The 25,888-nt window shown below is 38.9% G+C and overlaps 1 protein-coding gene and 1 long non-coding RNA gene across 2 annotated transcripts; one reads left to right on the top strand and one right to left on the bottom strand.

Annotated features, from left to right (window-relative positions):
* Window positions 1–1,274: 1,274 nt before the first annotated feature.
* On the bottom strand, window positions 1,275–3,582 carry LOC124256075 (splicing factor U2af large subunit B-like). The gene is made up of 2 exons (XM_046690008.1): window positions 3,365–3,582; window positions 1,275–1,734 (listed from the first exon to the last, which is right to left on the bottom strand). The coding sequence occupies exons 1-2, from the start codon at window positions 3,580–3,582 to the stop codon at window positions 1,275–1,277; spliced, it is 678 nt and encodes a 225-aa protein (XP_046545964.1).
* A 584-nt stretch (window positions 3,583–4,166) lies between these two features.
* On the top strand, window positions 4,167–25,137 carry LOC124256080. Its single transcript, XR_006892822.1, has 3 exons — window positions 4,167–4,278; window positions 22,911–22,916; window positions 25,127–25,137. It is a non-coding gene; the product is annotated as an uncharacterized LOC124256080 (long non-coding RNA).
* The last annotated feature ends 751 nt before the right edge of the window (window positions 25,138–25,888 follow it).

The following is a 25,888-nucleotide window of genomic DNA, read 5'->3' as shown; positions in this document are numbered from 1 at the left end:
CACAGCTTTTGGCTTCCCATGGCTTGACCATGACGTCAGACTCACCATTGTCTCACGGGCACGTATAAAACGCTGACAGTCCATGATCAATATTGAAACAGATGTAAAGCATGATTCACGACTCAAATTTGAGAACTGTGACGCATTATCTCGGGCAACCATGCTCTTTTCAAAACAGACAATATACGGATTATGAAGTTTTCAAATACATTTCCAGCCAAACCCTGAACTGTATACTTACTAATTAGTTAAACGGCATGATGCCAGTTCTGCAACCTAAGAAGATCTGGGTTAGAATTGGCCCCTCTTCAAAGCCACGCTTCCGGTGTAATTAGAGGCGACACACGAGACGTTGCTCGCTGTTTTGATGCATGTCATCGAGTCCTATTTCAGTAGATCGATGCTCATGATGTCAATCACTTGAAAAACAGACTCATGTGTATCAAATATCTTGAATATTGCTCCTGTGGCGTTAAAGAACAAACAAACATATCTCACTTTCAAGTCGTTAGATAAATAGATAAATTTCAGTAGGTCGATGCTCATGATATGAGTCACTTGAAAATCCGACTCATGTGTATTCAAATGCTGGAATATTGCTCAGTGCGGCGTAAGTCAACAAACAAACATTTGCCTTTTTGTATAGAATAGATGACCAAGAAGTAGATCCCTGAACAGACGTCGTGCATCACCCGCACCGAGGGAAATCCAATGCCGCGGGACTGTCACATGACCAGATTGATACAAGCCCGCAGAATAGCCTTGGCACTGCTTGCAGGAGGCGTCTCATGGGAATAATCGCAGACAACAGAGCCAAGGGCATTAAAAATACTGGAGATCGGCGCTAGCTCAGACTGCAAAACAATTTATCGTTATCTAGATTGTAAACATGTCTTTTGTATCGAGACACTGAAGTGTGGGGAATCGAACCCGGGTCTTCGGTGTTATGACTGAAGTGTACCTGTGGTGCTGCAACAGATCAGCTATCGTTATATGAGTGTGAGTGAGTTTAGTTTTACGCCGCACTCAGCAATATTCCAACTATATGGCGGCTGTCTGTGAATAATCGAGTCTGGACCAGAAAATCCAGTGATCCATAGCATGATCATCGATCAACGCAATTGGGAGCCTGACCACCCGATCCCGTTAGTCGGCGGTGTGACGAGCGAACGCTTTTACCACTAGGCTACCCCTGCACTCACTAAGTAACTAACTCACTCACTCACTCGATCCTAATCCTGGAAATGGTCTTGAACTGGTGCTTGTTTCTGGTCTTATTCCTCATCTTTACCTTGGCTTTGGTTCAGGTCTTGATCGAAATCTTCATTTTGCTTGTGGTCCTGATCTTTGTCCCGATCGTGATCTTCATTTTGGTTGAGAGCCTTGTTCTGATCTTTGTCCCGATCGTGATCTTCATTGTGGTTGAGAACCTTGTTCTGATCTTTGTCACGATCGTGATCTTCATTTTGGTTGAGATCCTTGTTCTGATCTTTGTCACGATCGTGATCTTCATTTTGGTTGAGATCCTTGTTCTGATCTTTGTCCCGATCGAAATCTTCATTTTGGTTGAGATCCTTGTTCTGATCTTTGTCCCGATCGAAATCTTCATTTTGGTTGAGATCCTTGTTCTGATCTTTGTCCCGATCGTGATCTTCATTTTGGATGAGGTCTTGGTTTTTGTATTTATCCAGATCGAGATCTTCATTGTGGTCCTTGTTCTGATCTTTGCCCAATCTTGTTCAATTTATAAACACACTGGACCTTGTGTTTTCACACATACATTTTTATATTTTTAGTAATTCATTCATTTCTATAGATATATATGCCATGAAATTCTAATCACTTGCCTATCGAATGAATAGGCGGTTACAACTTCATTCCTCGCCAGCGTTATGCCGGTGGATATTAACTATGTAACGAAAGTATCACGAAGAACAGACTCGAGTGATATCTCTGACTTATAGTTATAGTTGATGTGGTATTATCTGTGATTTTGCAAAGTGACCTATAAACTGCGTAAAGTTAATAGACAATAAATTCCCTGGTCGGAGTCAGCTGTAATAACAATAGCATCAGCATAATGCTTTATCTATATACCGTTTTCAAAGTTGAACACTAGTAGCTGCGCCTAGGCTAAACAGTCTTATGATACACAGTGAAAAGATATTAAATATTTTCATTGTTATTATCCGTAAATGTATATACAGTGCAAAAATACAGAAAACAGCTAAACAATAAATCAATTGTTATAAACAACTTGTGAAAAATGATTCGTTAAAACATTTTGTAAACAAATATCTTTCATCACATAACAATATGGCAGTCATCTGAATTCTAACAACAGCTCTGGATTCGGCATTGTGTTCACCATGGAATAGCTTATTTGAGAGAATGACGAAAATGAAGTTAAAAAGGGTCATTACTAATTTGTTGTTCTAGGGATAAATAAAAACATTGATGCTTTACAAATATACTTGGCGATGGCGATGTATCAGTGTTAGTGAAATGGCTTTACAGTCAGTAAATTGTATTGAAATGGGTTTACAGTCAGTAAATTGTATTGACATGGCTTTACAGTCAGTAAATTGTATTGAAATGGGTTTACAGTCAGTAAATTGTATTGAAATTGGTTTACAGTCAGTAAATTGTATTGAAATGGGTTTACAGTCAGTAAATTGTATTGAAATGAGTTTACAGTCAGTAAATCGTATTAAAATGGGTTTACAGTCAGAAAATTATATTGACATGGGTTTACAGTCAGTAAATTGTATTGAAATTGGTTTAAAGTCAGTAAATTGTATTGAAATGGGTTTACAGTCAGTAAATTGTATTGAAATGGGTTTGCAGTCAGAAAAGTATTGCATCGAAATATGCATAGCCCTTAAATTCGCGTATTGAAATAGGTTTACAGTCAGAAAATCGTCGTAATGAAATGGTTTGCACTCAGGAAGTTGTCGTAATGAAATGGTTAACAGGTAGAAAACCGTCTCACTGAAATGGTTTACAGCCAGAAAATCGTCTTTTTGAAATGGTTTTCAGTAAAAGATCGTCGTATTGAAATGGTTTACAGTAAGAAAACCGTCGTATTGAAATGGTTTACACTCGGGAAGTCGTCGTATTGAAATGGTTTATACTCAGGAAGTCGTCGTAATGAAATGGTTTGCAGTTAGAAAATCGTCTTATTGAAATGGTTTACAGTAAGTAAATCGTCGTTTTGAAACGGTTTACAGTCAGGAAATCGTCTTATTGAAATTGGTTTACAGCCAGAAAATCGTCGTATTGAAATGGTTTACATTTACAAAGTCGTTGTATTGAAATAATTTACAGTCAGAACATTGGAAAGGGTTTACAAAAGCCGCCATACCGAAACAGTACAAATGCCTTGTGAGATCCTAATGTCTTGCTCTTCTTGTCTATAACTGGAATGTCTGGGTTAGACTCGTATGTCTCCATCCATATATTAACCCCCTTTCTGGGAAGTCTTATAATCCAAGTGCACCAGATGCACAGAGCCACGTCCTTCATGAAAGCCATTCCGGTAGGATGTGGCCCTGAAACGCCAACGTTGCCTGAGCGCGACATGTTTACCATCAAGCAGACATGACAAATACACATTCTTGTCCTCAGTTGCAGCTGCAAGTTTCAGATTGTTTTTTAAATTAGAAAGCAGCTTATACCAGGATCGAGGACGCGTAAGTACGAAGTGACATAAACTATTGAACCAGTGCCATTTCTTCAGTAAAGAGCCATGAATTATAGTTTGTTAAGCGTGTAGTTAATGTGTAAATGTCCCGTTCAGAACATATCCTCTTTAAAAATGGTAGGGGAACCTGAACTTTCAATTTGGATAGGAAGTGTAACAAACTTGTCAAAGGCAGAAATCTTATGAACGCACCGCCATTTCTCTTTATCACCACCCCTGAACACAACGGATGGGATGCACGTGCATAGCGCAGTAGCTCCATACACGTGCATGGGGTGTCATTCTTGATTTGACGATTTTCAGGAAGGTTGCTAAATCACTGTAGACCATTAATTTCGACAATCATCTTGCATCACATAGTAGTTAGTGTTTCTTTCTAGCCGTTTTTTGTTTGAAAAATGAAATCGTACACATGCATATTTCACGTCATACACCAATCATCTTTCAAAAACGATTACTGTACAAAGCACTTTGGTCATAAGGAAGTGCAACTGGTGATGCACTCTCGAAACATTCATTGTTATCATATCGACATTGATTGACTCCGATATGTATTTCAATTTTTTCAATCTTACGTTTTTAAGAGTATATGTAAGTGAGTGGTAGGGTTTAACGTCAACTTGAGCAGTATTTCAGCAACAGCAGAAGACACATTTTGTAAGGTTTTCTGGTATTGTACTCAAATGGGAAATGAATATGTTTCATCGTTGTGAACGAGCACTGATCACACGCTCGTTCGAATGTTGTTCGAAACAGATGAATATGTATATTAGTAACTGGTTGCACTTTAAAAGCTGAAATATTACCGTTAGGACCTCTTTTAACAATTTAAGGGGCAACTGGAAGTTCTGGCCCCGATTTCTCAAACTAAACTTAGGCCTGAGTTTTGACTTAAGTTACAGTTTTTACTCAAATTTGAAAAAAAGGCATTTCTCAGAAATAACTGAAAGCGATATTAAACTCAAACATAGTAGACAATCTGAGTTTGTTGAATAGAATACTTAAGTTGTTTGGGCCTTTTTATTTTAAAAATGCAGCCGAGTTAAAAATTCAGCTGTTTCAAATTGTCAAACTCAGTTTGATGCAACAGTACAGCGTTAGTCAGTGATACGCCAATGTGTGATTTTGCATCAAAATGTAAAAATGAAATGCAGACAATGCAATGAATTTAATGAGACTGTCCAACACGTTGTCATGGATGCCCAGCGTTGGCACAAACACAGAATCTTCAGTGACATCATGGCGTAGCTCGATGCTTTTGTTACGGAATGCTTTCGGGTTTGACACAGACGTTCATACAGATCATCTAGAGAACATCATGAAATTTGGAATAGACCTGTATAGCCTCCGCCATATCCGGGCCAACAAACCTGAACTTGACATTTTGATATTATCCAAATATTAGCAATTTATATCACTGAACCCTTGTCCCCCGACACTAATGCGATTCACGCCCTTTTCTTGGAGCTTAAGGTTTGGTACTTCACAATCTTTTGACTGACATGTTTAGAATACACAGATTTGCTTCCATGAACACAGCCACTCGGTCACTCTGGGCACTGCAGCAGGCTGCAGTGTTGAAGCATCTTCACAACTTCCGAAACGTCCCTTGTGGGTTCGACTCAGCAGCGCTTTTGGAAAAAATCCCATTTCTGTCTGGGTTGGAGGTCCCTGAGCTGATCATAAGCCTTAAACAGCCTGATTGTCCCAGGATCGCCCGAACCCTCTTTGCACCAATTGGTTATGTAATTTATTTATTTTTAAATGTCACAGCGGTTGGGAAAATGGATGTAAAGAGAGACGTGTTAACTATCAGTATCACAGAAATCCGTTATATGTTATACGCGCTATGCCATACTATAACCATTAGGCTCCATGCCGTTGAAAAACGCATCACTACGTGGGCTGCCCGCTCTGAAGTCTCATGTGTTCGGATTTAGCTGTAGTACGCCCCCCTTCTGCTGGCGACAGTTGGCCTTTGAAACCGTAGCAAGGTCCTGACATTTGTGACTTCTGTTGCAAAAACCTCTAACGTGATTGATATTCACGTGCACTTGATCATGGCCATGAAAAGTGATTGTAATATTAAGCTTCACTGGAAATTAAGCTACTTTATATCGAACGAGACTGATTATATATGTGTTAAAAGACAAGCACTTTCACGCATATGCACATGCATCCACACACACACACACACACACACACACACACACACACACACACACACACACACACACACACACACACACACGCACACGCACACGCACACGCACACGCACGCAAACATGATATTGATGTTATTAATGCGAATTTACATCGTTTTCAAGGTCACATGAAACTGGCGACAAAGCTTTTGGACAACAATGGGCATTGATGCTGTATCCAGTGATAGAGCTGGATTTGGTGAATATGCGATGCCTACATATATCCGTTCGATCAATGAAGTAAAAATCTTCACGGAGTGACACCGCGTACGATAATATCATCTACACATTTTGTGGACTGCGGGAATATCGTTGCCACCATGAATAGGCTTTGTGCTCAAACATCGATTATAACACGTACATCGCAATATGACGTTGCTGCTATACGTACACGCGAAATACCAATGCAATTGCCATTTATATCGCATTTATGACAACATGTGTTTGAACATGTGAGAGTATTCTACTTCACAGGTGGTATCACAAACACATGCACCGGCAAATCAGTTGTTCAACTGACAAAGCCAAATAGCCAAAAAGCCAAAAGAAACAAATGGTAACATTTAAATTAGAAAATAACAGCGGACGCATTTGTTGTCACTGGTAATTTCGTTTAAATGTTGACTGCAAAAATATGTATCTTTACCAGGGCATTGAATATTGAAAGCAAACAATTTAAATTACATCAGACTCCCGTGGCTGTGTATGCAGCGCAACCCGCAATAATTTGCCACATGTCAAACATCCACGCTGATCGCTATTAAAGAACTTGTTGGCGAATTTGCGTCAAGGCTGTAGTATTTTCAAAAAGCATTTGGAGGATATCATATTTTTATCGGGTCTATTTGTGTCAGCACCGCCATATTATGTTGTATCGAAGAACAGTTCTCTTCTCTCAAAGGGGTACATCCTTGGCTTCCACCCTGCCTCGGCGGACGATTAGTCTCTGATTATAAAATATAAATTTAATGGAAACAAACATCTTAATTTAAATTGAAAAGGAGCCCCTTGAAGTGGGATTTGATTGGTTGGTTTGTTGTTTAACGCCGCACTTGGCAATAATCGAGCTATATAGTGGACCACACAGTCCAGTGATCAACATCATGAGCATCGATCTACGCAATTGGGAACTGATGACATGTATCAACCACGTCAACGAGCCGATCCCTTAAGTCGCCTCTTACAACAAGCATGGGTTGCTGAAGATCAATTCTAACCCGGATCTTCACGGGTGCTTGAGATGGGAGATTCAGACACTAACCAGGGCCACGTGTGCAGGGATCATTATCAATTAATAAATGGTATTCTGTAACCTTCAGATACAGGTTTAACTAACAGCCATATGTTTGTCCCTCTTGCCAAGTTCTGTCCCCTCCCCATGGAGCCCAAACTGTGTGCTATTTTCATTCAGTAATGGGCCATGTCCAGCCATTGTCTTATAGTAGATCCGTGAAGGTCCGGGTTAGAATTGATCTTCAGTAACCCATGCTTGTCATAGGCGGCGACTAACGGGATCGGGTGGTCAGGCTCGCTGACTTGGTTAACACTTGTGATCGGTACCCAGTTGTGCATATCGATGCTCATGCTGTTGGATATCATTGGATTGTCTGGTCGAGATTATTTACAGACCGCCACCATATAACTGGAATATTGCTGAGTGCGGCGTAAAACTAAACTCACTCTCTCACTCGCTCTTACAGTATTTTCGTGGATTCATTTTATGAACGATAGAAGGCAAAATTGCAAAAATTATCTGTAACGCCCAAACTAACGTATTTAGTAAGCGGACGAAAAACAATACTTGCCTCAACTAGTTCTTCAGCACAGAAAGGACTTACCAAAGTAAAATAGGTTTTACAGACACGGGCTCAGCTGCCGTTAGTCGACTAGAGACATAATACGCCGTTCTGATCACTGGTTGTTTGAAGGTCCTTTCTGATACAAAGGAATGACATTCGCGTTATGAATTATGCTTTAAAAACACCCCTGCCCTATCAAAGTGTTTTAACAATTGAAACGCACAATTTTGTTTTGCAGAAAAAGCTGCCACTTCATGCAAATTACTTGTTTTGAACAGCGACCATATGCAAATGGAGCTCATAATAAATATTGTGCTGTTGCATACCAACTTACTTCGGGGTAGATGTTATGCTGAAGCTCTATATGTTCACTTCCGCTTTGCTCAGTGTATTTGCAATCCTCGCTTTCTGTTTGCAGTACAATGTTGATATGTAAATCAGAAAAAAAAACAATTATCTATTTCTTAGGCGTCACATAATCTGTAAACTTCAATTCTCTGCACAAATGCTTATATTTCCAAACGTTCTTGCCACTTAGTTGAAACTATAGGACAACCGGAATTCAGTCCGTAAAAGAGTGAGTGAGTGAGTGAGTTTAGTTTTACGCCGCACTCAGCAATATTCCAGCTATATAGCGGCGGTCTGTAAATAATCGAGTCTGGACCAGACAATCCTTTGATCAACAGCATGAGCATCGATCTGCGCAATTGGGAACCGATGACATGTGTCAACTAAGTCAGCGAAACTGACCACCCGATCCCGTTAGTCGCCTCTTACGACAAGCATAGTCGCCTTTTATGGCAAGCACATGGGTTGCTGAAGACCTATTCTACCCCGGATCTTCACGGGTCAGTCCGTAAAAAGAGAACAGGGTGTGAAACCACCAAACAAAAAATACATGTAGATGTGGTCAAGCTTCCAAAACAGGCATCCATTGAGGGTTTTTAACCTTTTTTGAACTACTGTTAACTGGGGTATATAATGTTGCATCAATCTCTGAAATTGACTCTTGTCGGCACAGATGAGTGAGTGAGTTTAGTTTTAAGCCGCTTTTAGCAATATTACAGCAATATCCATCTACACCAGGAATGGGTTTCACACATTGTGCCCATGTGGGGAATCGAACCCGGGTCTTCAGCATGACGAGCGAACGCTTTAACCACTAGGCTACCCTAACTAAACTAAAACTCAGAACCGACTGGGTGCTCACACCAAAAACGACTATATCGCATTGTAAGTGCGTTTGTTTTGTATGATCTTTCTTATTTCGCTTGTGGATGACGTCAAGTCCAAGGTCATATTCGTGATAATATATGATTCAAAATAGACGTGGCTATTTATTTCAAAACATAACGCTTCATTGACGTCTACACCGGTTCGATAATGGGGTTGAACGTGACGGATGACAATGAAAAAGTCGCGTGTAAAAAAAACTATTTATCCTTGATCTTCAACTTTCAGCAAATGACGACAAGAAAATCACGAAGCTATTACTACCGGAAATTTGATTAGCGGAGCGAGTTTAACATTTATGCATTTGTAAAAGAAAAAGTGTGACCCTTCATTTGTCGTGAAAAATACATTTTTAGCAGACATATGTTGCTAGAATTATCTGCCTATTCAGATACACTACGAGAAGTAATATAATATAAGAAGAATTTATTGCAATTTATTTTCGCTTGAAGAAAACCCACCCATGCAGTTATTACCGATTTACCGGTAAATAATGCTTGACCAAAGAGATACAATGCCATAGCTGAACGTGGATACAACACAGTATTAGTTACACTCAGTCGACCAATATTGTTTTATACAAACCACACGTTTTGACGTATTTTGTTTGACCCGTGAAGATCCGGGTTACAATTATTGTGGCCCTGGTTAGTGTCTGAATCTCCCATCTCAAGGACCCGTGAAGATCCGGGTTAGAATCGATCTTCAGCAACCCATGCTTGTCGTAAGAGGCGACTAAAGTAGTGGTGGTCCGATTAATTGAAATAATCGAAGATTGGTCGCAGTGACTAAACGACCAAGCAATCGAACATGTTTTCTCATAATCGAACACGACCAATCTTTGAACACTTGTTTGCATTAACAATATATTTCACAAGGCTGGTTTTGTCTGTGTCTTTAAATTTACATTTCATAAGCACTACATGTACAAGCTCTTTCCAAGTCATGATTGAATTTATCTTAAAGAATCCAGGAAATATGTGTTCCTAACATACTAATCATCATTTAAATATGCAAAATTTGCAAATGGACTTTACGCAATTTGCTAAAAAACACAAATTACTACATGTTTTTTCTTTATTTTTGTGGGCATTAACACAAATAACAGGAACATTAGATAAATGACGCTAACCCATTATTTTCGATGATTGATCGGTTGTAATGGACCGATCATCAATTATTCGATTTTAACCAATTCCCAACACTAGACTAAAGGCCTTGATCGGGTGGTCAGACTCGCTGACTTGGTTGATACATGTCATCGTATTCCAATAGTGTAGATCGATGCTCATGATGTTGATCACTAGGTTGCCTCGTGTCCGTATAGCTGGATTATTGCTGTGTGCGGCTTTAAACAACAGAGAAACAAAACAAACAATTTTAATTATTTTCTTTATTTTTTATTTTCGGTGTGTGTGTGTGTGTGTGTGTGTGTGTGTTTGATGCCGACTGCTATTCTACATGTCGATGCTCTGTTTAATACACCCTTGTGGAGGTACCCGTGAAGATCCGGGTTAGAATTGGCCTTCAGTAACCCCTGCTTGTCGTAAGAGGCGACTGACGGCATCGGGTGGTCAGGCTTGGTTGACACATGTCATCGATGATCGATGCTCATGCTGTGGATCACTGGATTGGACTCGATCATTTACAGACCGCCGTCATATAGCTGGAATATTGCTAAATGCGGCACAAAACTAAACTCACTCACTTGCGGAGGTTAGGAAACATGTTAACGTCGCCGACACACATACAGACATGTATCGGAAAGGAGAAATGAACGTATTTGTTTTACACACCTAGATAAATGTATTACATGCATATTTGTTTATTTCTATTTAAATATATATTTTCACAGGTTAATACATATAATGCCACGAAACAATGAATTCCAATGGTCATCTGTTTCAAGGAAACTGACCGGAAGGGTGTGGTCAAATTACTGTCACTGACCTCCAGTACTGACTCGTCACATGATCTGATTTGTCACCTAATTAATAGTGACGTATGCAAGATAACAACATACGGTTCGAGAATATTCCTGCAGCTGATCTCCTTGACATGCATGGTACCGTGGACTAAAAAGAGGAGAAATAAAGTACTTAATAGATGAAAATCTGTACGGCACGAAATTGATTATTAATGGAGAAAACACCTATTGAGGAGAAATTCCGAAGCGGCAAGATGATTTTACCTTATGAATCAATGATTTCATCGGATGGTCAGGATCGCTGACTTGGTTGACACATGTCATCGGCTCCCAATTGCGCAGATCGATGCTCATGTTGTTGATCACTGGATTGTCTGGTCCAGACTCGATTATTTACAGACCTACGCCATACAGCTGGAATATTGCTGAGTGCAATATTCTAATCTAAACTCACTCACTCACCCAATGATTTCATGGAGTTTCCCTGACTTAAATTGTGTTATGTTTGAAAACAAATTTTGCATAATGATGGATAGCTACGTCAGTTGTATGTGTCCAGAATTCATCTCAAGAAAGGCTAGTTCCTGGCTGAATTCCTGGCTCAGAATCGAACTAAAGGAACAACAGCTTGGTGTCGTCAAATGTGTAATCTTGGCGATGTCAGTGGACAAGTCAGGTTTTTGCGTCCGGATGATGAGCTCGAGATGAGATCATGAATGCACAAATCTTATACTGTTTTATAATACATCCTCATCCTGAACGACTGATGACCATGAAAAGTAAACAGAATCAAGATAACAATAATGCAGCCTGCATGACTCTTAACTCATTATAATACTGTATACTCAGAGCGCTTAGAATATATGAGTGAGTGAGTGATTGAGTGAGCGTTAAGTGAGTGAGTGAGTGGGACCGGGAACCCTGCTCTCAGCTGACGGGCGAACGTTTGAACCACTAGGCTACCTCTATTAGAATATGAATAAAGAAGATATAGCAATGTACTTTATGTATAGGATAAAGCATGACCCGCGGGCATTACGAAAAAGTAAGGATGTTTTCCCTCGAGGAATGCCCTCGAAGAAGTAAGGATGTTTTCTCTCGAAGAATGCCCTCGAAGAAGTAAGGATGTTTTCCCTCGAAGAATGCCCTCGGCCCTCGGGCATTCCCTCGGGAAAACATCCTTACTTCTTCGTAATGCCCGAGGGTCATGCTTTATCCAACTTATAAACCGACCGAAGATATACTTTAGATATAATTTCAATATTTGGTATTTACTGTTGAAAGCAACTGGGATGAGACTGGCAGCATACGCCTCACCTTGCACGCGCTCTCCGTGCCCTGCACGTGCGCTGCCCGCACTATCCGTCTTGGGAGGAACACACGGTTCATGCCGACAAACAATCTCCTTCCTCACAGCGATCCTTCGTAGCCTAGTGGATGAAACTGCCAAGCTAATAAGCGAAGGGTTAAGAGTTCGGAACCGGGTGTCGGCACAACATGTTGGAAGTTTTCAATAATGTCATATTTTACGATCGCATTCAGTGATGGCAAGACAAAGTCGTATCAATCTTCAAAACAAGTAATCATTCAAAGTCAATCCCCGGGCAGAGGGACGATATTGCAGTAACGCCCCCTACAGTTTGGCATGAAATGCATGTGGAACGTTTTTTTGTAATATCTCTTCATCCAATGACCCAATCGATCTCAAACTGTGCAAGTGGATGTTTTGTGATAGGGACATATGTTTGTGATATAACACTTTTGTCTTCATTTTATCTTTTCTTCAACGAGTGTGCATGATTGTGTGTGCTTGTGTCCGAGGAAACGGGGCTTTAACAGTTGTTGAGTTCTAACCATAGATGGTCCGATTAATGATTTAGTGTAAATATACTTTCTGTGTTCTTTAAATGCATTTCCACTTAGGTACTGCTTAAACAAAATATGACATTAACATTACAAATTTAAAGATTTTAACCTACAGAATAATTCTCACTAATGGGTTTTGTGGTTAATGTTGAACAACTCAGTGAAACAAACTCCGTATGATGGTTAACAGTTGGCACCCATCTTACCCTATTCACGACCTGTGACACCTCTTCATACCTGTCACGTGCATAGCTGACCTACATTGACGAACGTTGACCTTTATGACCCAACACTGCCGCTGTTACAGGTCATTGGCTCCCTCCCTCTGCCAGCAGTCTGCGTTCTGCTGTTTATTTTGTTGACAGTTACATAGATAGATTCTTTAATACAAATGCATAAAATCGGTGATTTACAATGTGATTAGGTTGTCTCACAAAACATCCACTTGCACAGTTTGGGATTGATTGGGGCATTGGATGAAGAGATATTTACAAAAAACCGGGTCCACATGCATTTCATGCCAAACTTTAATCGGGGCATCGGGATATGACAAGAAATACTGCCTCGCTAGAACAATAGAGTGACGTCACTGGTCTTCTAGTTGTCTGTACTTCACTGTCCCCAGGAACTTCATCATCAACCTTATCATCTGTCAGCATCACCAGCAGAATTATTGTTGTCTTCATTGTGACTTATATGTACCTCATGTTGAGACAGAATACATTCAAAGTTAACATATGTTATATTTGGGATTACACTTTCTTTGTAAAGTACAGATTCTAGTACTTTTGTTGGATTGAGTCCCATCCGGCGATTAGGTGCCTGTCTCTGAGGGTGTGGGTTCGAATCCCTGATGGGACTCAATCCAACAAAAGTACTAGAATCTGTACTTTATAAAGAAAGTGTAATCCCAAATATAACATATGTTACATTTGACCACTTTCTAAATGGCATTGTGTATTTCACATTCAAAGTTAGCCTGTACACTGCATGTACTCTTGCATCTGTTACAGTTGGTCTTGAGCAACCAGCAGCAAGACGAAGTGAGTAACGGGATTGCTGTCTTGGTTGACACATGTCATCGTATCAACTATCATCAGCTGTATAGACCGATGCTCATGTTGTTGATGTTGATCACTGTATTGTCTGGTCTAGACTCGATTATTTACAGACCGCTGACATATAACTGGAATATTGCTGAGTGCGGCGCTAAACGAAAAACAAACAAACAAAGCATCTCATAGATTAATTGAGCTGACATCTCATCACGGAAAGCATTTAGGGTCTTCCACGAAATGGAACCGAGGAAGAATATAATGTGACGTCGTTACTCTGTTGTAGAAATACATAAAGGTTGTACCGTGCCACCCAGGTGTACTGAAACCCCATGCAAGCTATGACTCAGGAACCTGCGATGTGTCTTTGATATCGCTGGAATGGAATTAATGGCATCGATCAATAACGACTGGGGTCTAGTCGAGGTTACAAGTACTGCATTCTTTCCCAATGATGAAGTGACACACGATGATGGTTGGTTGTGTTACGCCGCACTCAGCAATATTCCGGCTATGTGGAGGTGGTCTGTAAATAATCGACTCTGGACCATGCGATCCCGTGATTAACAGCACGAACATCGATCTACGCAATTGGGATTCGAAATGACATGTGTCAATTAAGACAGAGATCCTGACCACCCAATTCCGGAAGTCAACTCTTACGACAAGCATGGGTTACTGAAGACCAATTCTAACCCGGATCTTCATGGGTGTTTAGCTGGTTCTGTAAGAAGAAGATACATCTCTTTATGTTTACATTCTAGCTAAATGAGCTATCGAAGACTCGAAATCAAATTTGTCATCGAGCCTGACCCCTCGATTTCATCAGTCACTTCCTACGTTTGATTGTTTGTTTGCTGTTTAACGCCGCACTCCAGCTATATCAGTGTTGTAAACTCCCCCAAAGTTCAGCCAGACAACTGGTCTGGTAACTCTCAAAAGTTACCAGACCGGTTGGAAAGTTGCCAGTCCAGACTTTTCTGGATTACGAAAAATAAAAAGAATGTAAATAAGAGGATGGAACTGTTTAATGTCAGGTTATTGTCACAATAACACATGTTTTCAAATCTGTTTCAGTCAAGGCTTTAGCAGTTTAGTCATCATATTCAAAGTCAGATTCGTCCAAATCTGAAAAAACAGAATCATAGTCTGAATCTGAAGGGGGTGCAGATTCAGAACTTCCCCCTGCAATAGGCACTTCTTCAGCTTGAGGCACTTCAACTTCACTCAAATGATGCTCTAGAGTATTCAGTGAAACTGAATTCCGGACCCGCTTTGACTTAGGCAAAAACTCTGGCCTTCTATGATGATATTTGTTCCACTTATGTATAGAGTGTGTTGGGTCAAAGTCAACAATTGCCTTTGAGTGAAGTTGGATTGTCATCAAGAGTGTCATTGATGAGCTGCTTAGCTTGTTTCTGTATTGAGACTTGGTGAGTTTCATTTGTGAAAATCCTCTTTCGCATTCAGCACTGGAAGATGGTAGAGACAGAATCAAATCTATTACCTCCAGGATGTTAGGACACCTCTCTCTGTGACGTTTGTTGATTGTGGCCCAATTCAAGTTAGCCTCATGGACCTGATCACTGAAAAATAATAATGCCCAAATAATGACTTTGTAATGTTAAATTCTAGACATTATACGAATATGAGCTCTTCCTAACCTTTTAGACAAAGCCTGTTTCAGGGCTGTCCATTCTTCTTCAGCTGCAGCTAGGTCCACCCCTTTCTTCTCTAAGATGTCATGGAAGTGATCCAACAATTTCATGAGGCAATCATCACCAAAATCTGCAAACATGAATCACTTTAAAGTTTTTATTAATCCTGAACTGAAGTCATTTGTGTCATCCATATAATACTGATATCACTATTCTGCCTAATTACATCATGCAAAATCAGGTAATACTTCACAGTTTTCAATTATAGTAAAAACAAGTATATTTTGAAGTTATCCTATTCAACACATAACAAAGATACAAAAGTCAAAAGCAGATAATTATAATATCAAATGGGAAAAAAGCTGAACATTTTAAGATGTTTCCACCATACATGTTACAGAACATTTTTGCATATCATCTTTAATATTTACTAGTAATAAATTTAGTCAGACAACATGCCAAATTGGAATTAAGTGAAGGGATAAAGTACATTAAGTAAAGACAAGACATAGTCGAGACACCTTATTGGTACTAAGTTTGGAATAAGTTCAATAACTATTAGAATTCACATCACTACTGAACAACACACACACACCTTTAGCATCTTCAGAGCTGGTAGGCCAAGAGTTAAGATCAGCCAACTTGGTTGCACTGAAAATACCCTTGTCAAGATCATCAAATCTTCTCTGAAGGCAGCTGACTAGACCTTTAATTACTCTGGCTGACTGTGCAGCATGTTCAGATGTATTTCCTGTCAAACTTTCACCTTCAAACGTGTCTGAGGAAGCAACTTTTCTCAGTTCAAATCCATCTCTGAAATGCCACCACCATATTCTAAGAGCTACTTGACAGAAGAACACAACAGGAAACAGACAGAGAATACAAGCAGGGTGTAGGATTAGAATAGATTTAAGATGCTGGTGTTTGAATGCACTAGATATTACTAATTATATGCATTCATATGGTCAGTACACAAAGGCAGAGACTAACTGTGTTTACAGAAAAGATAAGCATTAGCAGGGAAAGGATTGCAAAGCCAGGTCACTACAAACATACAAGTTAAAAGATTATATTTGGTCACTTGACATGCATACCTTTCCCCCAGCTTGTTCAGGTTGATAAGTGTAGTTTCAAGCTGTCTATGGACCTGGAAGACACATCCTTCTCGTTCCTGGAGTTGCTTGGAAAGGCGATCCAAAACACTGAGCACATCTACAAGGAAGTGGGCAAAGAAGATAATACTCTTTGACTTCAACTTTTTGATGAAGTTGATCGCCTTAGACTGAGGTGCTGACTAGGAACGTATCTGAGAAACCTGAAACAGACATAACTATTTAAGTAAACTATCAGAGTACTACTGTCGTACTGAACTATAAATAAGTCTGATATTAGTATCATGATGATGTTTACAAACAGGAACATAACTGTGAATGTCATAAACGCAAGTAAAGAAAGGACATTGTACTAACTTTCTTTGCTCAAACATTTTTCAACAGATATCAAGCAAGAATGTTCAGTTTAGTGTACACATATATCTCAATGTATTCACAAAAAAACACATTCTGACAATTGTAATTATATATCGTGTACTATCTGATTATTAGTATATTACTATCTATTACTTATGTGTACTATCAAGGTTGCTATAAGTGTAAGTTACTATAAAAAGAGCCTCAATTGTTAAACTTTTATATGTATAAATTTACCTTGCTCAAATGAAAAACCAGGGCTCTGTATCCTTTCAGCATGTTCTTGACCGCTAGTAGCATATGGCCCACCCACCTCGTACCCCCAACTCGAGTAGGCATGGAGAACTGCAGTTTCAAAGTCTCAAAGACTGATTTTAGTTCCGACTTCTGTTTAGCACTTTTGTAGAATTTGAAGATATCATCCAGAAGTTCAACAACCTTAGAAAACAGGGGAACATTTTTCATAGCATCTTTCAAGCCCAGTTCAACACGGTGTGCCATGCACTGAATCATCAAAAAAGACGGATTGATCCTGCCTTGAAATAATGCAATGACACCATTCAGTTTACCAGTATTTACTGATGCTCCATCTCCAGCAAAGCCGACAATTTTTTCCTGTATCTCCTCAGTTGAGTGTTTGTTGAAATGCAAAGATTCCATTATTGCTGAGTAAATTCCACTAGCACTGGCACATTCAGTCTCCATCATCCCTAGGAAATAACAGTGACATGCTCCTTGTCTGGCAAAGTGGACATAAACCCCCTCGTTCTCAACACCCGAGACATCTGTTGATCCATCAGACATGATGGTACAGTAATTCGTCTGAGCCAACTCATCTTCAATTTTCTGGCGCTCAACTTCAGCTATTGAAACCATGAACTCCTTGCATGACGTACGGTTGCTGTATGTAGGTCCTAGATCCACATCCAGCTTCCCTTCCAAACAACACATCCACTCATAATCCGAAATGGGCCATGAATTTTTAGCAATGCTATGTGCAACTCTGAAAAGTTTCTCTAGTCTTTCGAAAACGGCACTATTTAAAGTTTGAAGACTTTTTTTCCGCTGGGCTGAATTCTGCATTGTGTGACTTTTCATATTGACATGCAAAATTGTGTCCGTCCGATTTTTCATGCGTGACAAGAGAATCACGTCTTAAATTACTGGAACCTACAACAAAAGGTCCTGATGCATACTTATGAAACTTATCTGTTAGTTTCCTGGTACTGAGTGGGCCATACACCGATCTACATGTTTTACAATATATTCTTTCGTGAATCTCGTCGGTTATAATCCATGGAAAATCTGTCTTCCACGAAGGAACAATTGAACGTTTCCTCTTTTTTTCATACTCTTTATCTTTCTCAGCTTGAGTCTTGCGTTTGTGGGCAGCTGGAAGTCCTAAAAATTGTCGCAGCATGATATAAAAGGCCAAGCTGATAATCAAACAATACGGAAAGCATGCCATTGCCTGGACGTCGCCATGCTGTAAACTTCAACCAGAGCTCCTTACACCGATATAGGCATCGCATGTCTAGAGCGTACTCAGTAATGCACTGTTATGAGTGCAGGTCTAGATCTAAAACGGGCTCTGGCCGGATAGATTTAATTTCGATCACTTGGCCAATGACGAATGAAGACAGAAACACGATTTTTATGTCAGGGAAGAAACTTTGATCTTAATTGGTTAGGTTACATTACAAAATTACACTGATTTAACAGCCAGACCATCGGGCGTGCAACTTCTTAAACCTGACCGTCCGGTCGCAAAACAGACCGTCCCGGACGGTCGGGAAGGCGGGAGTTTGCAACGCTGGCTATATGGCGGCGGTCTTAGATAATCGGGTGTGGACCAGACAATCAAGTGATCATCATCATGATCGTCGAACTAAAACTGGGATACGACGAATTGTGTCAACCAAGTCAGCGAGGCTGACCACCCGATCCCGTTAGTCGCCTCTTAGGTTGTTGAAGACCAGCTGTAACCCGGATCTTCACGGCACAGGCCCCCACTGCGGGTAAAAAAATCGATAAACTAGGCCCCGGTTTAGTATCAACACCCCCTACTATATAATACATAAAGGTTCATCACAGAAATACGGTGACATGATCGAAAACCGGACAATTACGCACATGTCAATGAATATATCGTATTTTAAAGGTCTCACAAGTATCAAAAGCTTTTGTCCATATCTCCGATGTATGTGGGAGGCATATACATGCGCTTTCCGTGGGAATGCATTTGATGGGTTTTATTAAATCGCCAAAGACCGAGTTGCTGTGCCGGAAGTATACAAAACTAGCTCGTCAGCGCTTGACTTCACTACCTCCGGCGATCTGATTGGCTAACACATTACACTGAATGAATGTGTTTCTATAAAAAATATTTGTACTCGTTTTTAAAATTATTCTTACCAAGAAAAAACATCAGATAGTGACATACATCTTGGATGACAGACGTTTGAGTTTCCCTCTCATTTTCGCACGTGCATTTGATGTCATTTTATTAACCAATTTGATTGCGCTGACGATCTAGTTTTGTACACTTCCGGCACAGCAACTCGGTCTTTGGCGATTTAATAAAACCCGTCAAATGCATCCCCACGGAAAGCGCATGTATATGCCTCCCACATACATCGGAGATATGGACAAAAGCTTTTGATACTTGTGAGACCTTTAAAATACGATATATTTATTGACATGTGCGTTATTGTCCGGTTTTCGATCATGTCACCGTATTTCTGTGATGAACCTTTATGTATTATATAGTAGGGGGTGTTGATACTAAACCGGGGCCTAGTTTATCGATTTTCTGACCCGCAGTGGGGGCCTGTGCTTCACGGGTTACGTATGACAAGCATGGGTTGCAGGGGGTTTGTTCTAACCCCATTGGTGAAACGATACGACATGATCCATAAAGAAATGATTCTTGTCTTAGGATCCAGGCTAATGACAATAATGCTCATGCCAATGACAATATCGATTTTTATTATTACAATACTGTCCCTGATGATAGTAATACTGCTCGTCAAAAGTATCAGTATTACACGTGTAACTGTAACGGGATTCATGTGGAATCAACGGGAATAAAATATCCTTTTAGGTCCAATCAGTTACGAATGGAATATCCGACCCTTCAGAATTATCATATGATACGGTAGACAACAATAATATACATGAGAATTTACCTGATACTTGTAATAACAATACTATACACTTAAAATACATGACACGATAGATAACTATATTATGCATGGACATTCACATGACACGTTAAATAACAATATTATGCATGGAAATTTACATGACACGATAGATAACTATATCATGCATGGAAATTTACATGACACGTTAGATACCAATATCATACATGGAAATTTACATGGCACGATGGATAGCAATACAATACGCTTGAATTTACATGACACGTGTCGGGGGGTAACAATATTATACACTTGAATTTACATGACATTGTAAATAACAATACTATACATGAGAGTTATCACATGGCACGTATATATAACAATACTATACGCTTGAATTTTCATAACACGTGTTATTAGCAATACTATGCATCAGAATTAACGCATGACACGTGTAGATAACAATACTATCCATGAGAATTTACATGACACGAGCAGAGAACAATACTATGCATGATCTTTTTCATGGCACGTGTAGATTAAAATACTATCCACTTGAATCTACATGACACGTGGCGATAACAAAACTAAATACTTGAAAGTACAATTACACTTGTGAATCCAAATGAAAACACTTTTTAAAATATTTACTTTGCACGTGTAGATAGCAATACTATCCACTTGAATTTACATGACACGTGGCGATAACAATATTTAACATTATCACATGGTATATGTAGATAACAGTATTATGCATGACAATCAACATATGGCACGACATAGAACAATACTACACATGTGGATTTACATGACACGAGTAATAACAATACTATAAATTTGAAGTTACATTACACATGTCTATAGTAATATTATGCCTGGGAATTAACTCATGACACATGTACATAACAATAATATTCACTTGAATTTACACGACACGTGTAAATAACAATCCTATTCATGAGATTAATCACATGGCACGTATAGATGGCAATACAATACACTTGATTCTACATGACACGAGTCGGTAACAATACTAAGCCCTTGAAATTACATTTACACTTGTGAGCCCCAATCAAGGCACTTTTCAAAATATTTACATTGCTTTTTGAAAAATAACCCCAAAACACCAGGCGTGTAATTTCCATTGCACGTCAGTATAGGATGTCCGGTATATGTGAGAGTGATTGACTTTAGTACAAATTGTACCCACATGGGGAATCGAACCTGGGTCTTCGGCGTGACGAGCACCACCAGGATACCCCATCGTTCCTCGACACGTTAGATACGATTGCACATGCTTATAGGTTTTACTATAGGCTGAGACTCTGACGTATATCATAATACATTCACGAGTACTAGGGGCACAAGTTGGGTATGGCAGGGCACATCCAGGTTAAATTAGTTACTGGTATTATCTCGCCATCTAAACAACGTCCATCATATCAACTCGTATTAAGCCTGTGGTATGTTGTGGATTCCTTGAGTGATATAGCACTTATGAAACCTGTAATGCAGATGAATGAACGGATGGATGAGTGATTGAGGTGGTGAGTGTATGAGTGAGTGAGTGAGTGAGTTAGCGTGTGAGTGAGGTGGTGAGTGTGTGAGTGAGTGAGGTGGTGAGTGAGCGTGTGAATGAGGTGGTGAGTGAGTGAGGTGGTGAGTGTGTGAGTGAGTGAGGTGGTGAGTGTGTGAGGTGGTGAGTGAGTGAGGTGGTGAGTGAGTGAGGATGGATGCAGAAATAGATGAATGAATCTTTCGAATATTGATAATACCACGAGTATTGCGACTTTCCTACTCTACCCACTCTACCCAAGTCAATTGTTTATGTGAAAAACATACGGACGCGGGATAATTAAATAGACGGTCTACAACTAAAACCCTTTAAGGTTTTTTTAAAAGCCCTAAATTTTGTATTGGTTATCAAACAACTTCAGACTAAAAGAGTTATGACGCTCCTAAATATCGTCGCAGAAAATAGCATGCTCGATTTTATACCATAAGCTGTGAAATGTCGACACCAAAGGCTCTAGCTGCGTAACTATCGCTCTACATAAGGGAAATATTTTATAATGGGAAGTTAACGTCAGCATTCCTGTCAAACTGTCTAGAGGAGAGATCTAAATAGGAAACACTGTGAGCGGATTCGTTTGTTCCTTGTACATTGCATTTCTTGTTTACCTGGGAAATGGGTGAAACTGAATTGGCTAATCGACTTCTATTGAATCATTATTGAATCGCGGTTACATTCATTGTGTTGTACATCCTCATGAACTCTGGAATTTACTCCACGACAGTCAATCATTTTACAACCATGTCCGCCCACTATTGCTTACTGTGCTGTTTACGTAAGGTTTGATGACTTTACAATTTACGGAGGCGTTTCAAAGTGTTACGATTACATAGTTATACATCATAGACACATGGCATGTCATCTGAAAGCGTAATATTACACGTATTTCTGAGCTTGGGTGTGGGGGTGTCACATTGATGTGTCTTAGGGCTGGTCGAAGATGTAGTACAAAAGTTACTGTTCACATACAAAAAAATATTCAGCACACACAAGACAAAGGTCGACAACAGAGATTCTCTTCGGTTATTCCATAACACTGTATATCGATGAATACACAATGCCTTTTAGAAAGTGGTCAAATGTAACACGATATATTTGGGAATACACTTTCTCTGTAAAGTACAGATTCTATTACTTTTGTTGGGTTGAGTCCCATCCGGAACGTATATCCAGCTCTTTTTTTTCTTTTTTTTCATATTTTTCATGTTTAAAAATGTACAGTTCGGTTAACATACAACAGTATACACACACACACAATTTGACATATATGAGGTGCATAGAATAAAGTGACTTTTACAATGTACAGTCCAAGAGGTAAATTTACATAAATCAAGTTTTCAATATAGTATGTAAGGATGACCAGAGTTTAACAAAAATATTGTTTTCACAGAAACTAAATAATTATATTTTGTAATGTCGTAGTACTGCTTAATTTGACTTACTATATACCCGAAATTGGGAATGTTTGTTTTGACTGTTTTTGAATATAATGTCTGTAACAAGTAAGATAACGGCGTTAATAGGATTGTTATTTCTTCCTTTGATTCCGAGCATTATCTTTGAAATTGTGCAGGTTAATGTAAATTTGAGCTGTTTTTAACCGTTTTTCTAAACTTTTCCAAATTGTTAATACCGGATCACAATACCAAAACAGGTGTTCTAAAGTTTCTTATTTTTTATTACAAAAACGGCAAAGGGGTGTTTCCGATATCTTTATCCTGAATAAGAAGCAGTTCGTAGGAAGAATATTATGAATGATCCTATATTGCAGCCATTTTAAGTCAGCACTACGAGTGCATTTATGAGCTATCATATTAAATACTCTCCATTCCTTTTCTGAAAATTCGCAATCTAAGATTCTTGCCCATTTATTATAACATGGTAATTGTACATATTTAGAATCCAATAATGTCGTATATATATATTTACTTCCTGATAGTGTAGTAATGTATAATAAGTTAAAAGGGTAGATTGGATTTGGACCGACAGTTTGTATTCTCTTTATATCCAACTTAGAAATATACAACAAAACAGCCCGTTTTATACCTTCATAAGTCAAAAAATTCATTTGGATATTATTTTTTCTTTTGAATTCATCGATATTTAACAGTCTGCCTTCATGGTGCATTAAATCACTGATAAATGTAACACCTTTCTTGTACCATGATCTGTACATAATAGGTTTTTTATCTATTCTTATTTCATCATTATTCCACAAACATTGACTAAGTAGGTCACCTTCTGAAATCTCGAGCGTTTTACACTTATTAAGAAAGACTGAGTATGACAGAAGCACATCCTTCAAAAAAGAATTAGTCATATCTGGAATTACTTGATTTCTAATATAGTTACTATCTGAAAGCCATAGTATATTTATATCATTCAATCTGTTTGTAATAATAGTACTCCATTTCTTTTCTCCATTTTGTAGTCTAGCTATCCACCGTAGTTTTGGGGATGCTATAATTTCTTATATATTTGGTGCTTTTATATCTCCATGCTCAAGTTTTAAAACTAAGACATCTCGTTTAACTTTATCGCGCTTACCCCTCCAAATGAAGTTAAAATATTTCTTCTGGAATTTTCAATTTTGTGTTTTGGTGGATCTGGTACCGAAGAAAATATATCATTTAATTTAGGGAGTAAGAGGGATTTTAAGATAGTGTTTCTACCTAAAGGGGTAAGGCTTCGGGCTGACCAAATATTCATTTGGTTTTCAATATAGGAAAAGTTGTCATCGTAGTTTTTTTCAACCATACCTGTACTGTCAAGATCAATGTCAAAGTTAATTCCCAAGAGAGAGAAACTCGTTTGGGTCCAATCAAATTTCCATTCTTTGCAAAGTTTGTATCTAGATCGTTTCTTAGATCCGATCCAAATCAATTTGGTCTTTTCTACATTTACCTTTAAACCAGAAAAACGCTGGAAAATGTGGAGAGTATTTAGCGTTGCATAAAGGCATTTTTCAGATCCATCTAAAGACAGAGTAGTATCATCAACAAAATGTGCAAGTAGGTACTCAATGTTTCCCAAATTTATTCCTTTAATGTCTGTATTGATTTTCATCATTATGCCTAAAATCTCTACACAAAGTATGAATAGGTATGGAGCTATTTGGTCACCTTGGCGACAGCCGCGTCCAATTTTGATCTGAGGCGAAACCGTTCACAAGTACACGTGATTCTATACCATTATACAGAGTTTTAATCCAAAAACCTTTTCCATTATTCCATTTATTCAATAAGCGAGTGGTCAGAGTTGATGCTTGGATGAATTTCGCAAGTATCAACTGGGCATAAGATTATGGGTTATGAGAAAAAATCTAGTCGTGCTTGTTTTAAAGGTGTCGGCTGGCGCCATGTATATCTTTTTGTTTCATATTCATCTCGCTCCATGGGTCTTTGAGATCAAACATTTCAATAATTTCCGAGAGTTTTCCTTTGGATTTAAGATGGTTTATGTTTTTATAGTTATATATGTCTAGTCTTTGATTGAGAACGAAGTTCCAATCGCCACATATACAAATCTCATCGCTATCGAATTGTTTGATTATATCTATGATAAGTTCAAATATACCCGGCTCATCCTTATTCGGACCATTAATACTGATAATTGTACAGGATATTTCATTTGACATTATTTTTAAAGCAACTAAGTTTCCTTCTGTATCAACAGTTGCATCTAGAACTTTGAATTCAAAATTATTATGAAACAAAATCGTTGTCCCTCGGGCGTTACTTCTGAGACAATAGCATAAAATAGCATTCTTTGTATCCCCATTGTTGTCTGTTAGCTGTTCCTGGTCTGACGTAAAGTGAACATCCTGCAGCCAGTAAATGATACCATTCTTTTTTACGGAGATATTGAAATACTTTTTTTCTTTTAACAATGTTAGTTAGGCCCCGGCAGTTTTGAGATATTATCTTTAGCTTCGGAGCCATAGCATAACTATTTCAAGTGCAGCATGAAGTTGTATACATATATGGCAGTAAAAGCTGACTGAATTATCTAAATGCGTCAAGTTGACATTCAAGATTTGTGCAGTCGTATGAAATATGCAAAAGATTTGTTTAGAAATACATGTTCGGGTCACTGTTTTTGAGAATAAAATAAATACAAAACATGAAGAATCGCGAATTATGTGTGATTTCGATGACGAAAATGCATACTCAACGTGTGTGATTAGAATGTGTCTTTCACAGAAATGCAGACACCCCAAAACAAAACAGAGTAGAGATATAATACATTCTCTTCCCAT

Source organism: Haliotis rubra, unplaced genomic scaffold, assembly GCF_003918875.1.
Source record: "Haliotis rubra isolate DU_JTF1 unplaced genomic scaffold, ASM391887v1 Scf617, whole genome shotgun sequence".
Lineage (NCBI taxonomy): Eukaryota > Metazoa > Mollusca > Gastropoda > Lepetellida > Haliotidae > Haliotis > Haliotis rubra.
The sequence above is the reverse complement of the archived record's forward strand: the minus strand, read 5'-3'. Positions and strand labels throughout refer to the sequence as shown.